Here is a 21,332-nt window from a genome sequence, read left to right on the forward strand (position 1 = left end):
TGCAATGCTAAACTCATAAATGGTACACGAATCTTTTGTGAAGTTCTTTGAAACGTATAATTGCTCAAAGAATGACAGAGTCTATTGATGTACGCTTTTAAAAGGCAACTTGGATTAGGTTTGATTACAATGGTCGCTAATTAGGCAGATGAAGATTTGTTGTACATACATATCGATACATTTATGCTGTAGACTTTAATTAAAGACTTCTTTAAGAACAGTTTTACTAGACACTTTAGTGAAATTTTGTTAAGATTGACTTTTAAAACTTTTTAATCAACTCGGTTCTTGATACTGATTAAAAATATATACAGAGGTGTTCTACAAATCTCTAATAGCGTCAAAGCAACCCCAAAGCAATTGTTGATGTTCCTGAACAAAAGCAACAATTGCTTTCAAATGTCTAAAAAATTGTTGAGAGATTTGACAAAATTTAATATTTATTGAATTAAATTAAATTATTCTTTAAATTGAACAAAATTGCATTAAATAAATTTTTAATGATTTTGTTTATTATATAAAATATTCCTTAATCTAAAAATGTTGTTAAAACTGGAAGTAAGCCAATTATAGGGACTTCGAAAATATGTTAGAAAAAACTAAATCTTTGACATTTAAGGAACACGGACATTTCGAAAAATGTTTTCAAAAGCAATTTTCTTCAAATAAAAAAATCTGAAGCAAATGCTATTTTTTTTTAATTCGATTTGCTTTATTTATGTTTTATTTTTGTTTGAAAGATAAGAAAAAGATCCAGTGACGATCCAGCTTATTTGATATAGCTGAACTCTGGCTGCAGTTGCTTTGCTTTTCAGCTTTAATCACAATCAATAAGCTGTGTTCAACGTCCTTCATCAAGTTTGTTATCAAATTAAAATTGTATCTTTTTTTTCTGAATAATAGAAAAAACATGTGACCTTAACCTGCATTTGTCGGGATCTGCATGCATTATTCATTGTCCGAAAGTTTATTTGAAATTATTGTGTACATAACACGTAAAACGTAGTTGCCAATTTCTAGAGAAGTCGAGGGAGACAAAGAGAGAAATGCAGGTGTGTACACTGTACAGTATACACATACATACATTGTCTGGTTAATTGCTGTTGTTGTCACAGGACAATGGCAAATCGCAACTGCGTAGCTTTACTTGCTACTTTAAATGTGTGTATAATAATGAATAAATACATAAATACACACACATATGAATATACATATATGCGCATACAACATGTGTTTGTGTGTGACAGAGTTGACAATATAAGTTAATTGAGTTACGTTATCAAAGGTGTGCTTTGTTGTGGCTTTTAGTGTTTGTGTGCGTGTGTACAAAAATTTAAAAACAAAAAGCCATAAAGAGCATTTTGGATTCGGCTGTATATCAATTGTTTTTTATCTTTGTTCTTTGCTCATTTTAGACATTGCATTTGACATGGGTAAACATTTGGTCTAAACATTTTCCGAGTTTAAAGTTCATTGCATTGTACCACAACACACATATGTGTGTGGGTATGTGTGTGTGTTGTTTGTGTATGTGTACATATATGTATGTAAATTTGTGCTGGACTAGCCCTTGCTGTGGGTCCTTAATCCATGCATTATTCACCTGCTCTGTCCTGGCCTTGTTTTTAGCAGCCGCACTGAATCACTGCCAACAACAAGAACTACAAGAAAACTAAAAAAAAAAAAAAAAACAGAAAGAAAAAAAATCATTCCAAGACTAAGGGCAGCACTTTCATTTCCATGCCTAAATGCTTTCACTTTTTCCTTTTGCTCATATCTTTTCGACTTCTTTCTTGCCCCTCAGCACACCTCCGTTCTGCTTCTCATACTCTAGCTATTCAGGCAACGCATTCATTCAAACACTCAAACGTAATGCATTTTTAAAATTTGCATGTGCTTCAGGCAGCTGTTAGTGTTTAACTAGTTAGTTAGTGCCCAGGTGCTCAGGTGCTGCTCAGATTGGCCTATACCACCAGGGTGCTACCCAAGCAAGTGGTGTTGCACAGTCGGGCGCTGCATTTGCTGTTCCAGACAGAAAACACGCGAATTGACTTCATCAAACGCTCGCGAGCTTCACAAAATTGGTTCGCTTCACTGTTGTACAGTGGTGCAAGTCTTATGAGTAACTGTAGACTATTTTTGTGCAATTAAAGTAAAAAGAAAAATCATGCATATGCTGTTATTAGGTGAAAGTGGGTAAAAGTGATAAGAGGCTTCGCAATGCCATTAAAAATATATGTTCTTGATTTAGCCATTTTCGTCTGACTGTCCGTCAGTACGAACACCTAGATATCAGAGACTAAAACAGCTGGAAGTCAGACTGACCCAACACAATACAAAAAAAAAAAAAACATTTTCAAACCATGGCTGCAAACCTCCAAAATTTTGATAAAGGTTCGGTTCGGCTCGCGAATTGGTTTGGGTTCGAACCTTGGTTCAATTTCATACAAAAATATATTTGTATTCCTATACATTTTACATCTCTACATTTTGAGCTAATTAAATTTTTTTTTTTTAGAAATCAATTTTAAATTATAATTTAAATTTATTTGAAGATTTAAATATGACTTATTTTAATCCAAAGTCTTAAATAATTGCGTAATATTAGAAAACCATAAGATTTATGCAATAATTTTTTTTTGAGCCGAACCTTTTATTTTAAAAAGCGGTTCGGCTTAGGCTCGGGTGAGCTAAGTAAATAAATTCAAGGGTTCGGTTCATGATCCGGTTCAGGCTGCTTAAAACCCCGAACCGAACCGGTTCTACGAGGCTCGGTTCAGAACCGGTTTGCATCTTTGGTTCAAACTATGCTAACAAAAAAAATAGTTTATAATAAATATTACAATATATTTCACTTTTTTTAATTGATTCCCACAAGTCATGTCTCGTTTCGTAGAAAAAGAATTACATTAATATGTGACTTTGACAAAAAAATCTCAAGTTAGTTTCTTTACGAAATAGAATTGTTTTTTATAAAACAATCATAATAAATATCTATAATTTTTTTTTGGATAATAAATCTGAATAGATCAGTTCGACTCGGATTAGTAACATACATTAATACGGTATATTTATCAATAGGATTTCTGGAGTTTTTGTAACACTGTGCGGTTGATGGTATTGCTTTTGCTGCCATCAGCGATTGCATTTGTTACGGCCAGGCAGCAATAACAACAACAACAAAAATATCAACAACAACAACAATAGCAACAACATTGCACTCTGACTTTAACGCTGTTGCATTTTACTAGGTCAAAAGCAACGTCACCGCCCGCAAAGGTTGACAGAGGCAGAGACATAGAGACAGAGACAGAGAGAGAGAGAGAAAGATCGAGAGAGGGAGTGAGAGTGAAGAGAAAGAAAGGAACAATAACTGTGTAAAAGAGGTAACATATGTGTGTGTATTTGTGTAAGTGCTGTGTGTTATGGTGTCAAACATAAATACGGCGTAAAGGTGAAACTGTTGCTGGCTTGCTGCTCCTTGCTGACTGCCGGGCATAAATCGGTGCCCGTGTGTGTGCCTGTGTGTGCGTGTGTGTTGCAGTATTACGCGCTAAATTTCACACAAGTAAAAACACACACACACAAACACACACAAATAGCGAGTGCAGCCAAATAGCAAACTATTTCTAATTGGAGGTCGTTCTGGTTGTTGTCTTCGCTCTGCCTTTTGGCTAACTTCTTGTCGTTGTTGTTGTTGTTGTTGTTGCTGTTGTTGCTGCTGCTGTTGATGTGTTTGTTGTTTGCAGCTTATGTTGCAAATGGCTCAGAGCAACGAGCGCAATCATTTTTTGTTCTTATGATATGCACAAAGGAGTGCCAAGAGAGGAACGAAGGACTTTGCCAGCGCACAAGTAGCGGTTATAAAATGGTTGTAATCATTTGTAAATAATGAAATGGAGCCAATGCCAGTGTAGCCAGTAAAACGTTAAAGATATCAGGAAGAAAAATAATTTCCAAATCAAATGATCTCAAGAGAGCAAAAAGTAGGACGAGGAGAACGGGAGCATATATATTTGTTTACCCTTAGGGATGATTTTGTTTAAAACGTTAATGAAATCAGCTATATCCTGCTTGAGCTCTCACAGTTTTCAGCAGCATTTTCCAACCGTTTGGAGAGATCGTCTATGATCGAAGAATATCATATCGAATATCCTTTCATTTTGAGCTTTTGGAAATGAGCTGATAAATTAACCATTGATTAAAGCTAATTTTCCACCCAGGAGTCTCAAGCAGCTAGTAAAATATTTGTGGATAAGCTTTTAAAGGCATTTAAAATGCAAGTTGGCACACTGTTAGACTGAATTTCTCATTATCTGATTACTGCAAAAAGTTTTTCATTTATAATTCAATTAGCATTTCTGAATGTATGCCCTATAAAGCAATGCATTTTTGAAAAGTTTAATTTGTGCCAATACAACTTAAGATAGTTTTTATTTAATACATTTATATGTTATTAATTATTCTTTAAGAGATACATTTTCTAAAGACTTAAATTTATTCTGACAATATTATTTTTTCTTAAATAAATTTAAATTTGAAATTATTTTTGAAGCTTTAAGCAGCTTTTAAGTGCGTAAAATTTATTTTTTTTAAATATATATATATATTTTTCAGAATAAACCTATAACTATTTTTTTTTAAATATACATATAATTTAAAATTGGAATATCTAAGAAGCTGATAAAAATGTTGTAATGACAAACAAGATTTTTAGGCAGTTAAAATGTTTTCTAAAATCAAGTTAAATAATTTTAAGCAATTTATATAATTTTAATCATTTTATAGGGTACACAAATAGTCGAGCTCTCAGAAGTTTTTCACTTGTTCTTAACTTGTTTGTGTTTTGCATTTATCTTTGGCCGCTAAAGCTCGTTGCAAGCTGCGTCCGTGAACGATTTTCACTATCAAGGCTGTGGTTTGCTGCCTGTGGAGCTTTTGTTTATCCTCTATTCGTTTGTTTAGGGGGAGTCCAACTTCGAGTTTGGACTCGATAGTTGGCATGTCATCTGGTTTAGGCACGTGCGGAATGCCACAAATGATTGACATGTTGTGGCATGGACATTGTTGTCGTTCAATTGCAACTTGGTTAGTTGTTTTTCAATTGCAAGTTAGTTGCTTTGTAATTTTGCTTAACTTTTCGTCCAATAATATCTGTTGTTGGTTGTTATTTGCTTATATTTTTCATGATATTGCTGTGACCTGGTTCGACATTTAATTGAATCGTGAATGCACTCATGTTAAATTCAATAATTTGCGGCTAATAATTCCATTAAATTGTCGTTTAAGTTTATCCTTCGCATACAGCTTCGCTTTCATGTTGTTCAAAGGAATCCTTGGATTTCGTTAAGACCGAAAGGTCACTTGGCATCTTCTGCAGCACAAAGTGAAGATAAATCAATTTTATGCCGACTTTCTGCAAATTAATATAAGGTCAAAAGGTCACAGGACTGCATTAATAACATGCATCAATAAAATCCATGTTTTTCTTAAAGGCCTGATAATTAGCTAAGCAATGAAGATAAGTGTTTTAATTGAATTAAGATAAAAGGTTAAGATGGGATATATTAAGAAATGCTGAAGCTTTAAGAAAAGGCTAATAGATGAAAAAACAATAATATAACACATAAGTGTACTTGGTTAAAATATTAATAATAATACCAATTACTTACAAAAAATTAAAACATTTTACTAAGCAGCAGTTAAATAAAAAAATTACAAAGTTTGAAATTGACTGTTTAAAATGAAATCGCTAATAAATATATATTTTAATGATTTGTTGTTTATTCTTAAATAAAAGTTGAATGTTAGTATTGTGGATAGGTTCTATTATCTATTGTCATTGCGTATTATCTCTCAGTTACTTAAGCTGGCATTGCGATGCGGTTAAAAAAGAATGCGGAATTGCTAAATGATTGATTGATTGATTGATTGATTGATTGATCGAATTGTTAAATCAGTGTTGTAATGATATTTATGAGTGTTTGACATAGATGGTTGTTTTGGTATTGTGCCTAGTTGTTACCACATCGCTATAAACGGGCTGGCTGCGGTATTGAGTTTGCTGACGGTTTGCCAAATAGGTGTTATAGTCAACACGACTGCTGGCATCTCTGTCGCTGTGCAGCCAATGGACAAAGCATCGCATTTGGTCAAGAAATGCCACCTTGCCCTTGTCAATGTGATCCACTTCATACCATCGAATGATGGCATCCTCATTAATCACACCCGCCTTATACAGATGCACGGTCAATCGTTCAAAGTGGTTCAAGAATGAGTGGTGCTCATAGCACCACTCCTGCAGTTGCATTAACAGTGCGATTTGCGCACTGTCTGTGCTGCAAATGCCATTCAACAATGGCGAATATATCTGCAATTTACGTAAAATCCGCTCCAGACTGGAATTTAATGGCGAACTGAAATTAGACCTGGCACTGGTGGTGCTTGCACTGAAATTGGGACTGTGACTGAAAATTATGGTATGCCAGACAATGGCAATTACCTCAGAATCGGACATATGATGATGTCGTTGAAATTGTCGCACATTCATGACAACATCAACCTGTGGCAACTTTTCCCTAAAGTCATCCAACAAACGCTGTTGCAACTGACGACGCAACTCTTGTCCGGCACGAGTCTCATGCAATTTGATAATCTCATTGAGATCATTCTCTTGATACACCTGACGAAAGTACAGATCACTGCGCAGCATCGGTGGCATATAGCTTATGATCTTGCCATCCAAACCAGATTTTTTGAATATCTGCAGCATAAAATTGCCGCCTCGTTCGCGCTTTAGCGTTACACACACAATCAGCATAAACTCCAAGGCCAATCCCTCATCAATGTTGGACTGTTGTTGTCCCAACGCTAGAAGCAAACGTGGATTTAGCTGTCCATCGATGAGGAACAATGTCATCAGCAACGCCAGGCGACGACGTGCTTCGACCTCAAAACCTCCAAGTAGAGTCAATAGACGTTGGGCATGGGATTCAAATGCTGCATCCAAATGCTTATAACGACGTCTCAGTCGCTTAATCAACTGCTCATAAACACGAAGAGCATTCAGCTCATCATGTGTCTTAAAGACACAGTAGCTGGTGCGAAGTTTAAGATCTCCTCGATTGGAAAACTTGCCCTCGTTGGTCAGAAGTCCGCCAGTATAGAGCACATCGAAAAGTTGGTCAATGTGTCTTTGATAGTCCGGCTTGGATACAATGCTCTCCAATGCCTTCCAGCTTGCCTCCAGTTTACCCTTTGTTCTGTCAAGTGCTTCGACAAGTTCGTTGCGATATGTCAGCAATTCATTATCCTTTTCCTTCTTGGCAATCCGTCCACTCTTGAAACGAAAACAGGGTAGTATGTACTTTGATGCCATGCTTAATTCCAATCTTTTGCAATTCTAGAATTTGTTTCTGGACTTGGAGATATTTCTTGAAATTTACATTTGGGATTCCAAAATGATTTTTGCTCTTCTTTTTCTTTTTCTTTTCAATTGAAATTTAGTTAATATTTTTTTTGTCAATGTTTTTTTTTTTTATTTGGATTTGCTAAGGGCTGTGGAATGCCCGGGCCGAATTAATTTGTAGCCGTTTTTTTTTAAATTTTGTTTTTGTTTCTTTTACTTTAATTTGAATTAACGCACAAACTAAAATGTTAATTGAGTCTGAAGCTAAGAGCATAGCTAGCTCTTTAAGGAGTTAACCGACTTGAAGCTCCAATTTTGTTTAGAACGCAACTACTAAAAAATTGAAGACTTATTTTATATTTATTTATTTTTTGATACATGCTGATTTTTTAACGTATCACTTTAGAAATGGAACCCTATTATTTTTATTAGCTGTAGGTTAAGTTCTGTGAGCTATTTTCTAGTATGTATATGGAAGATGATCCAAAAGTCGTTCCAGTTTCTATTCAACTATTTTTGAATGTTAAATTGTTAGTTATATCGCTGGGTTGAAAATGATTCGAGCTGCATTTTTTGAGCCATTGCCACTTGTTATAATTGACAACAGTTAGCAGCTCAATCTGTATAAGTTTATAAAATTCATTGTCCTGACTGGTGACTCGTGCTGTATAAGTATCTAACTAAGAACCCATTACCTTAATTAGGAGTTGGATTTTGGGACAATCCTTCTCTATGTATGTGTAATTTGGCTTGTTTACTTGGGCCAGTTGATTTCATATTTCGTTTGTTGTGTCATCATTTGTCAAATCTTGGTGTGTTTGAGTGTGTGCTGAAAAGTAGACATGATAAAATGGCTGCTTAGGCGCTTTCAGCAGCACAAATGCAAATACCACACACAGATACAAACTCACACACATACAGAAAGGGAGAGAAAGAATGTGACACTTCATATGCTTGAGAGATGTGTGTGTTATTGAGTGTGTGTATGTGTGTGTGTGTGTGTGACTGACAAATGGGACACTGACGAGCAACAATGTTGTCATTTAAATGGCTTAGTACTTCGCATCTTTTATCTATATGAATATACAAGTATATTTCTTTGCAACCAGTTTAAGAATGGGGCAAATTAAGTGGCGCATCTTTCCCCGTATCATCGATGATGATGATAATCAAGATGATAACATCAATCAATTGTAAATAGCTGACAAAGGACAACGAGGTGAATTTCTAAGCATATTAAGCGATTAATGTTAAATAAACATTGACGGCAATTGCCTTTCCCTAATTGAGCTCTGTCCGCAATTTGATTTACAAAGCTTATTGAGATTTCTGTGTATTCCTCTGACAACAAAATTTAAATAGATTGATATTTGTTAAGTTTGCTTAACTGTCTATGGTAATTATACCCATTACTCGTAAAGTACAAGGCTTTTATTTTATTTTAGAGCACACAGATGCTTGATTGACGTTAGACTACATAAGTCGTGACTGACTGATTGTTTTATCTTACAAAAAAAAATCTCATTACGACGTAAAAGTCTAGTGACGAAAGTCTTTTCATGCCCCAAAATTTCTGATTTGTAATTTTGTGGTGAACGCTATTAAATCTTATATATACATTTTTCCTAGTCAATCATTTAAATTTTTAGTCACCTTTCGCACCCTTCGTGCAGCTTTCGTCACTAGCGCAGACTGCCGTCCATAGTGATGCGTGTATTGACGCAAATCTTATAACTCGACTTGACTTTAATTATTGTTTGTAATTTTATTGATATTGCATTTCGATTAAATATGTTTCAATCGCTTTGTTGTGATTGATTTATTGCATTTACTTTAACGATAAGACTTTTTAGTCAAGTGTGCCATAGTTTTGATTTGATTGCATAAGATCTGGCTCTCTCCCTTTCCCACACCCTCTTAAACGTTATCATTACTCTCTTGCAATCTCCTCTTGCGGTGTTTTTTGAGCAATAGACCAAAGAGCTAGATGTTTGAAGTTGTATAATGTGTATTATAACACCATAATACATGTTTCTGATACAATTAAAGGCAATTTTCTAATTTAACCTGCTTTGATTAGAACATTTTAACCTGTCATTTGTTTTGATTTTTGCAACTTGTTATATACGTTTTATATATATATTATTAGGCTGTTTTGATAACGAGTTGATTAAGTGACTGCCAGCAAGAGACACTTATTGATGGGACATTACCTAGATAACTATTTGTGTTGTTGTTGCTGTTATTATTTTATTCTTACTGTAATTGTTATTGTTTCTGTTGCAGTTGCCCCAATTATGGTTAATGTTTGGGATTTCTCGATGACCGATATGTGAATAACACATACTGACCGCAATGTTGAATTTTGATTGATTGATTGATTAATAATGAATAATGCCCTGGCAATTAAATTTGGCAAAATCAACAACATTTAAACATTTAATTGATAAACTAGATTTGAGCATTAAAATTTATGCATAGTACATGATTGTAAATTAAATTTGAAGATGTTAAAATCAATCGATTTCAACTTTAACTATCCACAATAGAAGAGAGAGAGAGGGACTCAACTAATTTTAGGTTATACATATTAAATTCTTGGAGGGCGTGAGAAAACTTTTCATGTTCAATTCTTACTCATAGTTGGCAAAACGAATGATTTGCCGAGCAGTAAATAAACTGTGAACACAAAAAACAAATTCCAAGTCCTTAAGCTATTAAATGCTTGACCCCTTACAGAAGTACAACACTGTGAATTAGATACATGAGAGAATGTATCTTGTAGTAGTTGTTGTACAGCCTTCCAATGTATCCAAAGATTCTGAGTACTTCTGTGGAAACCCAAACTTTTGATACCCCGTCTATTCCCCAATTCCATCTTTCCCCTGGTCGTCGACGGTTGCGTTTCGTTTTATTGACTTTGGAAGCAGCAGCTCAAATATTTAGATAAGCCGAAAGGTGTCGCTGGCAAAACAAAAAAAAAAAAAAAAAGAAAAAAATACAGAAAATAATAAAATAAAAGACAAGAGCAGAGTATATCCTGTAGACACACACAGGCAGACTGGGGTAAATTAGGATGGGTCTTGTTGCAACCGCTGCTGTCATGTAAACGGTTTCATAATCCAAACGAAACGCTTAAAGATGTAACTAGACCGCGATTTTTCATGACAGCACCCCCTGCCCCGCCCCGTTTCAACCTCCTCGTTTGTCGTCCGCCAGCTTAACGCATACACATAGTTGTCAGTGTTTTTTTTTTTTTTTATTTTCGGGGGCGGCCCTGGAAAGGATTTGCCTGTCATCTTTAGCCAAATGCCATTTGATATTTATGTTGGCCCCGTTGCTTCGCTGTGATTTGCTTTTTTGTCACCTTAAATCTTGTTTATGATGTTTAAGCACTTTATTTCCGCTCGATTAAATTGCCATAATGACAGGCTGAGAATTTTCATTATTATTATTATTATTACTTTTTTGTTTTACCTTTTTACAAACACAGGCAAAAGGAGTTAAAACAAACAGACCAAAAGGGAGAGAGAGAGAGAGAATGAAATTGTAAAAAAAGAAGAGAGAACAGAAAGACGGCGAAAACAGCAACAAAACGGGCTAAAACAGCTGGTTGCTGCATTAACTTCAATTGACTGTAATGAGCATCAAGTGGGCAGGACAGCGGGATGTCCTCCAAACACCTCCCCATCATCTCTCACTCGTGCTTGGTCTCTCTCGTTCGCTCTCTCTCCCTCTCTCTCTCTCTCTCTGTCTCTCTCTCTCCCTCGGTATCTCATCAACATCAATATCGCTATCGTCATTCGCTGGCATCCAAACGATTTGGGTAACAGCTTCTGGCATGCGGCACAATGCTCCATTTGCTGCAACTCGTCCATAAAATTTAAGTGTGCATTTTGTCGCTCGCCTTTTGGCCAGCATTTCAAATGTGTTTGATCTTTGTTGGTATGCCTGTTGTTCCAATTGTTGTTGCTGTAGTTGTTGTTGCTGTCACTGCCAAAATGTATTGGCATGTTTTAATTAAACGAAATTGCTTGTATCCATTGATGGCCTAATATGAGCGCCTGTTTCACTCACTGTTCAATCTCGCCCCTTAACCTTTACCCCGATCCCATAGTCTTCACTAATTTGAACAGTTTGTCTCACTAGCCGATTAATTTAACCAAGTGTGAAGCTATCCACGCGCTTAGTGTGTCACCTATTGGTAAGATACTTGTTTTGTTACTTTTTTAAAAAAATCTAATATTGTTTTCCTGTATTTTATAAAAACTTGTGAATACATTTGCAAGTAAATTCCATTTGGATTTTTGGGTAAAACTTGTTTTAATATCTTTATTATATGTTCGTGATTATGTCGGAAGTTTGTCTATTTTTTTTTTTTTGGGTTTCTTTTATATTGGGCAATAATAGTACATTTTTCTTGATTAATATTTATCAATTGTAATGCAAAATGTCAGCGGAAAGATAATAATCGTAGTAGTGTATTTGGTTTTACTATTACTTGGTAGTACATTCGAAATATTAATTTATTTGGTGGTTGTATGTATACTGACGCAAATACATTTATATATCCAAATACTTGACAGTATATTTTAAAGAAAATTTCATTAAATTGTGCCAAATTCTTGAAAATACATTCTAAAGTGAAATAAAATTGGGACTTTGAATTATATTTACAACTTAATTTAAATTTGTTCAAACAAAAGATATATTGATAAGATCAATATTGAAATTTAAAATCAAAACTAATTTGAAAAACTTCACATAATTGAGTTTAATGCTTCGTTGAATCGAAACTTACCGTTATACTCATGTACTCATCGGTAACCAATCGGATATTTTAGACTAAATTATTTCGGTTTTTCGGTTTCGCTATAAATGGAAAGTTATGTTTCGGTTATGGTTTCAGTTACAGTTACCAATTTCAATCAGTTAATGCCGGGTAACGGTTATGGTTTCGATTACGGGTTTAATTCCTGGTTATTAGATATTACAAAACTATGTTTATTTCTTACATTTAGTATATTTGCCAGTTAATTTTAATCTGATCATAAAATAAAATAATTACAAGAGTATATCGTTGTAAAGTAAATTTAATATTTTATTGAAAACATTAAAAAACGAATGCTCGAAATGTATTAAATGTTCAAGTCATGTTAACTTCATAAATTTGCCAGTAAATTTCAACAGTCAAAGAACATGAGTATAAATTGGATTAGAAGTCATTTAAGTAGTAAGTCTTAGGACTCCGTTTGTGGCTTTGATTCAATGTGCAATCACTCAACAAATCATATGAAAACAAAGTAAACTATAAGCCATAATTTAGATAATTTAGAAACATGTAAGTACGTGTATTGATTGCCTAGTTTGCCGCTTAACGTTTACCGCTTACCATTTCTGTCGTCTGGAACCATTCAAAAGCTACAAAAATCAACAAAAGCTTCAACACAGCACACTAGCTGTAATTTATGCATATACATATGTACATACACACTTACACGTACACACGCACACTCGCACACTCACACTTGCTTGATACTTGCCTTTTTAGCCCTGGTGATGATAAGATAAACTCCAAACTAAGGCCTCGTCCTTTCTGAAAAGTGTATTGTACGCGTATTGTATGGCACTTTTCCTCCTCTCTCTCTCTCTTTCTCTCTCTACCGCTCTTTCTTTCTCTGCTTGCGTATCGCAGTTATTGTTGCTTGTTGTAATGCCATAACAATCAACTGAAATTACGCTAAATGACATGCTCATTACGGCTACTTGGACGGAATTTAGACCAGGAGATGGTTCCCAAGTCTCACAAGCCACAACAAAGCAAAAGTTATTGCCTACTTATGAGCGCCTCTCTGATGATCGACTCGACCTAAGCCCGCGCACATTTATTATTTAAATAATCACATACAAATAAGCGCTTCGAAAGCGCTTTACAACACTTTAACACACACAGACTGGCACACACACTTACAGGGCTTTACTCGGGCACATTATTATGATTATTTGCATATAAAAAGTGTTCATTATGCTGTAAGCAGAACGACAATACATATTGTTTGCCTGCTGCCGTTTTGATACCCTGCAATTTGCCAATGAAATGTAGTAAAGACTTTAACAAGTATGTGGATAGTGTGTACATATATTTGTACATGTAAAATTCGAGTAAAATTTAGAGTTTTTCTTTTTATAGGGTTTTTTTTTATCACAGTACTTGTTCATAGATACACTTTGATTTTTTGATTAATAGAAGTTTCAAGCTTTCAGATTAAGAATTATCAGCTTATTTCACGTAATTGTTGAATTATTTTTTAATTTTTTAAATACTAAAATACTTAAACTTCAGACTAAAGAAATATGTTTGAGATCCTGGAATTAAATAATTTCTATGTTAGAGAAAAATCATGTTTGAAATATTTAGCTTTAATCTACCAATATACTTAAGCATAATGGAAGCGTTACGCTTAAACTTACAGGGCATCTCTAGGTAAAGAACTGATATATGACTTGTACTCTTTTTATTTGCTGTTGTTTTTTTTTGTTTCTTTTTTGTTTTGTTTTGGTTGCTCAGAAGAACATTGTCCACTAAAATCTGTCACGCATTTGGGTTGATGAGCTGAAGCGAATGGTAGGAAGGGGGCTGTGGATGCTACTGTTGCTGCTTTGAAACGGCTCTTTAAACGCTTTTATTGGCTCTCAAATTGGCTACAGGCACAACAAAAATATTGTACATAAAGTAAAATTATATTGCGCCCAGTGAATCGCGCAAACTTTGCTTTTGGACGAGGCTTTTGAAGTTTTTACCCCGACAACGATGACGCCAAAGTCGTAGTCGAAGCTGAAAGAAGAGCGACGACGGCGACGGCGATGCTGATGTGGATGCCACCGCAACCCGCGGGGTCTCGTTCTTGCCTTGTAAGTATCTGGCAAAAGTGAAAGTAAATTGTAATTAGGTTTATTTTGTGTTGCGTCTGCAAATGAAATGCCTGCCCCGTCTGACAGGACGAAGGAAATAGCATCGAGCCTTCATTATTGGACAAACGTTGTCAAAGACGTAAATTTTAATAGACTTTTCACTACAACTTCGATGAGGCACATGCAAATCCATCTACACTTATTCCTACAATTGCAATGCTTTAATGCCATCCACATAAAATTATTTTACACTTTGACAAAAATTAGTCTATTTGAAATTAAATCCAAAAGGTACATCCTTAACATCACATGTAAAATTAAATTTTCTACACATTAGTTTTATAGAATAAGATCCGTTTTTTTTATTTTTTACAGATAGATAATTATTTTAGTAATTTGGCATTATTCTTTGTACATTTTACATTAAAATATTATGCAGTTACTCAGACCTTCAATAAATTGGTATAAAAGACATATTCGAAAAGATATAAAATTTCAGGAGCAATTTCAATAATAGAACGGTATTCAATAGCTAAGCATGTTCAACTGGTAGTTATATCTGTTGTATACTGTAGTTGATGTTGGTCGATACATTGCTGTTAGACTACGACAAAATATACGTTACATTTTAGCAATTTTAGCACCCATAATAATCAAACAAAAAATAGAATAGATTCGTTGGTATAAAGAAAAAAAGAAATAGTATTCTGTGTAGAATTTTAGTAATAAAAGTTAACGGTCTAGAAATTGATAAGTAAGTCAGTAAAAATATGTTTCTTTATCTAATATTCATTTTGTTGAAATGTAAACGTAACTTTGTAGTTTATGATAGGTTTTTTATTCATACGTTGTCCGGAATATAGAGATTGAACTATTTATTGTGTATTTTAAAAAACTCAAGAGCTCAAATTTAAATTATTGACTTCGGCCATGCCCATGGTCATTCAACGTCGGCATTGTGTCAAAGTCAAAGATATCGGTAAATACAAAAACTTTTTAATAGAATATGCATAAATATACATACGTACTCGTATAAGCATGAAAAGTACAATACTTATCAATGGCATTTCAAAAAATTAAAAGAGACGGGTAAATGTATTTGCTGTGTGTGATGGTTAAACATCAATTGGCGACACATTGGGGAATTCACTGAGTCAAACGATTGCCTGTCGACTGTTATCTGACCAAAAGTGTATAACACCCAATGTGATTCTGCTACGCTCAAAGATAATGACAGTTCATGTCGTTTGCCTTGGCCAATCTGGAAAGAAGGTCTCTTTAGTCAACCTCCTACCCTAATCAATGGACAACACATAACGTTTTCATAAGAGCTTGATGTGTCAAAAATAATTTGATTTGCATGTTGTCTCAGTGGTTGGGATTCATTGTTGCCGTTAAATGCGCCCCGTTAAATATTATCCCTGCCACTTTCATCGACTTTTTCTCAATTAACGAGGCACGAATTTATGGTGCCCTCAATTTATGATAAGCTCAATATATCATTAATTTTTTATATATAGAGAAATTTATGATATATTTACTTAATAATATGTAATAATATGTTCAAGTAAGGATTTTGTTGTTTTTTGAAAAAGTTTTTCAGTGTTGCCAAGCGGTAAAAAATTTAACAATATATAGCAGGGATTCAAACCGAATCAAATATAGGTTACGGTTTCGGTTTCGGTACGTCCCGAAATAACTATTTCGGTAAATGGTTCTATTTCAGTTTTTACCTTTCGGTTCCGGTATCAGTACCGGTACGTAATGGTACAACAAATCAATTTTGAAACATTTTAATTTTTTTGAACGGATTAAAAAATATTTGAATGCAGATGTTTTAAGAGACCAAATCATGATCAAAAAGACATTCCGCTTGAAAATCGGTTCAGTTTTGATCAAATTATGACAGTTTGAAGTTGGTCAGACGTTAGATTTAACCACTTTACAAGTCAAAATTTTTATCAAATTCTTCATGATTTTTTACAAAAAAATGAAAGGTCTCAGAATCAAGTTTAAAGTGTTGTTTTATACTAATTACGATATAAGGAGTTGGTTAAAAGTGAAAACTTGAGATTTAAAATTTTGAATTTTCGAAATTTCTAAGGGGACCTTAGCATCGAAATCAACATCTAGTAGAATCTAGAGGAAAATATTTTTTTTTAAGAATTTAGCAAAATTTAAATGCAGAATATATTAAAATGCCAAATTATGATTAAAATGACATTCCGCTTAAAAATCGGTTCAGTTTTGATCAAGTTATGACAGTTTGAAGTGGGTCAGACTTTAGATTTTACCACTTTACAAGTCAAAATTTTTATCAAATTCTTCATGATTTTTTACAAAAAAATGAAAGGTCTCAGATTCAAGTTTAAAGTGTTGTTTTATACTAATTACGATATAAGGAGTTGGTTAAAAGTGAAAACTTGAGATTTAAAATTTTGAATTTTCGAAATTTCTAAGGGGGGACCCTTAGCATCGAAATCAACATCTAGTAGAATCTAGAGGAAAATATTTTTTTTTAAGAATTTAATAAAATTTAAATGCAGAATGAATTAAAATGCCAAATTATGATTAAAATGACATTCCGCTTAAAAATCGGTTCAGTTTTGATCAAGTTATGACAGTTTGAAGTTCGCCAGACTTTAGATTTAACCACTTTACAAGTCAAAATTTTTATCAAATTCTTCATGATTTTTTACAAAAAAATGAAAGGTCTCAGAATCAAGTTTAAAGTGTTGTTTTATACTAATTACGATATAAGGAGTTGGTTAAAAGTGAAAACTTGAGATTTAAAATTTTGAATTTTCGAAATTTCTAAGGGGGGACCCTTAGCATCGAAATCAACATCTAGTAGAATCTAGAGGAAATTATTTTTTTTTAAGAATTTAATAAAATTTAAATGCAGAATGAATTAAAATGCCAAATTATGATTAAAATGACATTCCGCTTAAAAATCGGTTCAGTTTTGATCAAGTTATGACAGTTTGAAGTTCGCCAGACTTTAGATTTAACCACTTTACAAGTCAAAATTTTTATCAAATTCTTCATGATTTTTTACAAAAAATGAAAGGTCTCAGAATCAAGTTTAAAGTGTTGTTTTATACTAATTACGATATAAGGAGTTGGTTAAAAGTGAAAACTTGAGATTTAAAATTTTGAATTTTCGAAATTTCTAAGGGGGGACCCTTAGCATCGAAATCAACATCTAGTAGAATCTAGAGGAAAATATTTTTTTTTAAGAATTTAATAAAATTTAAATGCAGAATGAATTAAAATGCCAAATTATGATTAAAATGACATTCCGCTTAAAAATCGGTTCAGTTTTGATCAAGTTATGACAGTTTGAAGTTGGTCAGACTTTAGATTTAACCACTTTACAAGTCAAAATTTTTATCAAATTCTTCATGATTTTTTACAAAAAAATGAAAGGTCTCAGAATCAAGTTTAAAGTGTTGTTTTATACTAATTACGATATAAGGAGTTGGTTAAAAGTGAAAACTTGAGATTTAAAATTTTGAATTTTCGAAATTTCAAAGGGGGGACCCTTAGCATCGAAATCAACATCTAGTAGAATCTAGAGGAAAATTTTTTTTTTGAAAGAATTTAATAAAATTTAAATGCAGAATGATTTAAAATGCCAAATAATGATTAAAATGACATTCCGCTTAAAAATCGGTTCAGTTTTGATCAAGTTATGACAGTTTGAAGTTGTTCAGACTTTAGATTTAACCACTTTACAAGTCAAAATTTTTATCCAATTCTTCATGATTTTTTACAAAAAAATGAACAGTCTCAGAATCAAGTTTAAAGTGTTGTTTTATACTAATTACGATATACGGAGTTGGTTAAAAGTGAAAACTTGAGATTTAAAATTTTGAATTTTCGAAATTTCAAAGGGGGGACCCTTAGCATCGAAATCAATATCTAGTAGAATCTAGAGGAAAATATTTTTTTTTAAGAGTTTAATAAAATTTAAATGCAGAATGAATTAAACTGCCAAATAATGATTAAAATGACATTCCGCTTAAAAATCGGTTCAGTTTTGATCAAGTTATGACAGTTTGAAGTTGGTCAGACTTTAGATTTAACCACTTTACAAGTCAAAAAGTATTCTTTTATACTAATTACGATATAAGGACTTGATTAAAAGTAAAAACTTGAAATTAAACATGTTTACATCTTACCATCGAAATCGAATCTTGGTCGAAAATAATATATAGTGTTATTAAATGGTAAGAAACAAATAATTTTTTTTTTTTTTTTTTTTAATCAGAAAGTCTTTATTTATAATCTGTCCTTAGTGGACAATCAATAAATTGCGGGGAAGAAACAAATAATGATGCATAAGTAGTTTTAGTAATTTACGTAACTTGTCGTATTTATAGAATTAAATAACATTAATTTATGAGAAAATTATTTAAAAATTTTTTAAGTTGTTGGGTAAAGTATTTCTCTAGAAAATCACTGCTTGAGCAATTTTTGAAAAGTCAAGTTGAGGTACTAAAAAAAGCAATTCGATAAATAATCGAAACATTCTATGAAATGATACAAACCAAAAAAAAGTGAAAAAACAATCGATGACAGCTACAAGTTCCATATTTAATAGTAGGCAGCTTCATTAGAATGCTCTGCCACCCACAAAGCTGGTATCTTCTTGTGGGAAAAAAATAAAACGAGAAAAAATGAGAGAACTGACGATGTGACTGACTGACGGACTACTTTTACCAACGGCGAACATTAGCATAAACCAGGGCTATCATTCCTAAGTGCGTTTGTGAATAAAGCGCCCCGTTATTGTTGTTGTGTCTAGTGTTTCGCCTGTGTCTTGTTGTTGTAATCTTTTTTTTTTTTTTGGTTTTGCTGGCTGTGGGGAATAAGGTAAATATCAGCTGGCAAGCTGGCACGAGGACAACGTGGACTCGGCCTCGTCCTCGTCCTCGTACATGTCCTCGCTAAATCACAGGTGTGCGAAACACAACGTGCGAAACATAAGCAGCCTCGTTCTGACTACCATCTCTCCTATGCTCCTATGCTCCTACGCTCTTACGCTTCTACGCTCCTTTAGCTTTGCTCACTCTCCCTCCTACTTAGTCCTCTCTTTTACACCCACTATGCCTCTGGCCGAGGGCAGCGCAAGCGCTGTGAGTGCAAAAGCTTCACCAGGACAACAAAAATTGTTGAATTGAACGCTTTTTGACCATGCCATCTCACTCATCCTGCTGTTTTCTCTGTCTCCCTCTCTCGCTCTATCCCATTTGCCAAAGCCTTGAAAGCTCAACAAAAGCTTGCTCTCTTTTGCACTTCACTCGGTCTGTTATACACTTGCATTTGTCGGTTTTGAAAACCGTTCGGTCAGTCAGTTGTTGCTTCACTTCAGTTCTGTACAGTTCACATCAGTAACTGAGGTGCGCCTAATATTTCTGAAGTATTTTTCAAGCGTTATAAGCAGTGATTTTTTTAAAGTGTTTTTTTTTATATCATAATTTTTTAAAATTAAGTTATTAAAAATTTTTGCTGTGTTCTCTGTGTTTGTGTGTGTCTGGAAACATTTAGAAAACTTAAAATTTTTATTTCAAGAAGACACGATGGTTTAATTTAAAGACACCGTTTGACTAACAAGTTTTTTAAATTTCAAATTTCGATTTTAAGAGATAAAAATACAACATCTACTGTCATTTTGAAATTGTCCGAGAGCGAAGTGTAAATTTTGAAATGCAGTTTTTTAAACTTGCCAAAAAGATCTTTTGCGTCTGCTGCTTGATAACTGTTATACGCCTGTGCATTGTATAACAGTTAGCTACCGTCAAGTGCTGCTCTACGAGCAGATTTTTTGATAACGGGTATTCCTAGCAATTGGGCAACATTTGAAAAAAAAAGTTAACCAAAGTTTGTTTGCAAAGCTCTTCATTCGCACTCTGTCTCCTTCACTTTCGTTCTCTCTTCTCTCTCTTTCTCTTTTGGTGCTTAGTCTTCCTGAACTTTTTCACTATTCCTCGCTGCATGGCGGCATCGTTCGGCTCACGTTCGGCTGCCTTCGTGAGTCGTTCGTCAGTCGCAAGTTGCGAGCGCATCGCCATTCGACTGAACCGTTTCCGTATGCAAACTCATTTTAGCTTTTGAACTCATTCAGTTCAAATTTACCAGCGGATTTGTGCGGATTACAAAACACACACACACCCTCACACACACACACACATTTACATACATACGCAGTCATACATATGCCCTGAGCGAAACCGAAAGTCGCATCAAGTGCCACACACAGACACATAGAAACTTGCAAGCCGTGTAAAGCAAACAAAACAAAGCGTGACCAAAAAAAAAATATAAAGAAAAGAGAAATTTAATCAAAACAAAAATAATGAATACAAAATATATTAGTTTACAAAAGAAAGGAAGAAAGCAGAAATTGATCGGCTGAAAACAAATTGATCGAATATTTGTGCGCTGTCGACGCGATTTATTAATTTGTTGTATATGTTTGTGTATTGTTATTTTTCATTGTTTTGTTTAACTCTGCTATATAAGTAAAGGTCAATTTTTTTTGCAATTGTTTTTTTTGGTGCTATCAGCCTACAGTGCATATGTGCAATATTTGGAGAAGCAGTGCTTGATGCATACTATATAGTATAACAGCAACAACAACAACCACAACAACAAATAGATAAACAAAATAATCAACGAAAGACAACAAGAACAAGAGCAACTGCAGCAGCAGCGGCAGCGGCAACAGCTGCAACAACTACAATAACAACAGCAACAACAGAGATACAGGCAAGTCTAAGTTGAATCCTGGCAGGCTTCGGCTAAGCTGCGTATGAGTAATCTATATTTGCAAACATACACACACACACACACACACACACTCGTTGAACCAGCAACTACATATGTACATACATCAATTTTATTCATTTTGCCTTTTGCTTTTTATGTGGTTTGCCTTGTGTGTCGCAATGTTTCTTCCATCTCTTCCATCTTATCCCACTTCATTTGTGTGTCTGCAGCTGCCTTG

At 34.0% G+C, this 21,332-nt stretch overlaps 1 protein-coding gene and 1 long non-coding RNA gene across 2 annotated transcripts; one reads left to right on the forward strand and one right to left on the reverse strand.

Annotated features, from left to right (window-relative positions):
* Positions 1 to 5,974: 5,974 nt before the first annotated feature.
* On the reverse strand, positions 5,975 to 7,378 carry LOC117787531 (protein krasavietz-like). The gene has a single exon (XM_034626080.1). It carries the CDS (start codon positions 7,376 to 7,378, stop codon positions 5,975 to 5,977), a length of 1,404 nt encoding a protein of 467 aa, XP_034481971.1.
* A 12,640-nt stretch (positions 7,379 to 20,018) lies between these two features.
* LOC117794127 lies at positions 20,019 to 20,974 on the forward strand. The gene is made up of 2 exons (XR_004618365.1): positions 20,019 to 20,608; positions 20,893 to 20,974. It is a non-coding gene; the product is annotated as an uncharacterized LOC117794127 (long non-coding RNA).
* The last annotated feature ends 358 nt before the right edge of the window (positions 20,975 to 21,332 follow it).

This window comes from Drosophila innubila, chromosome X (genome assembly GCF_004354385.1).
Source record: "Drosophila innubila isolate TH190305 chromosome X, UK_Dinn_1.0, whole genome shotgun sequence".
NCBI lineage: Eukaryota > Metazoa > Arthropoda > Insecta > Diptera > Drosophilidae > Drosophila > Drosophila innubila.

Excerpts from the sequence above, each read along its gene's own strand:
- LOC117787531 (XM_034626080.1), bottom strand. The coding sequence starts at position 7,378 with ATGGCATCAAAGTACATACTACCCTGTTTTCGTTTCAAGAGTGGACGG.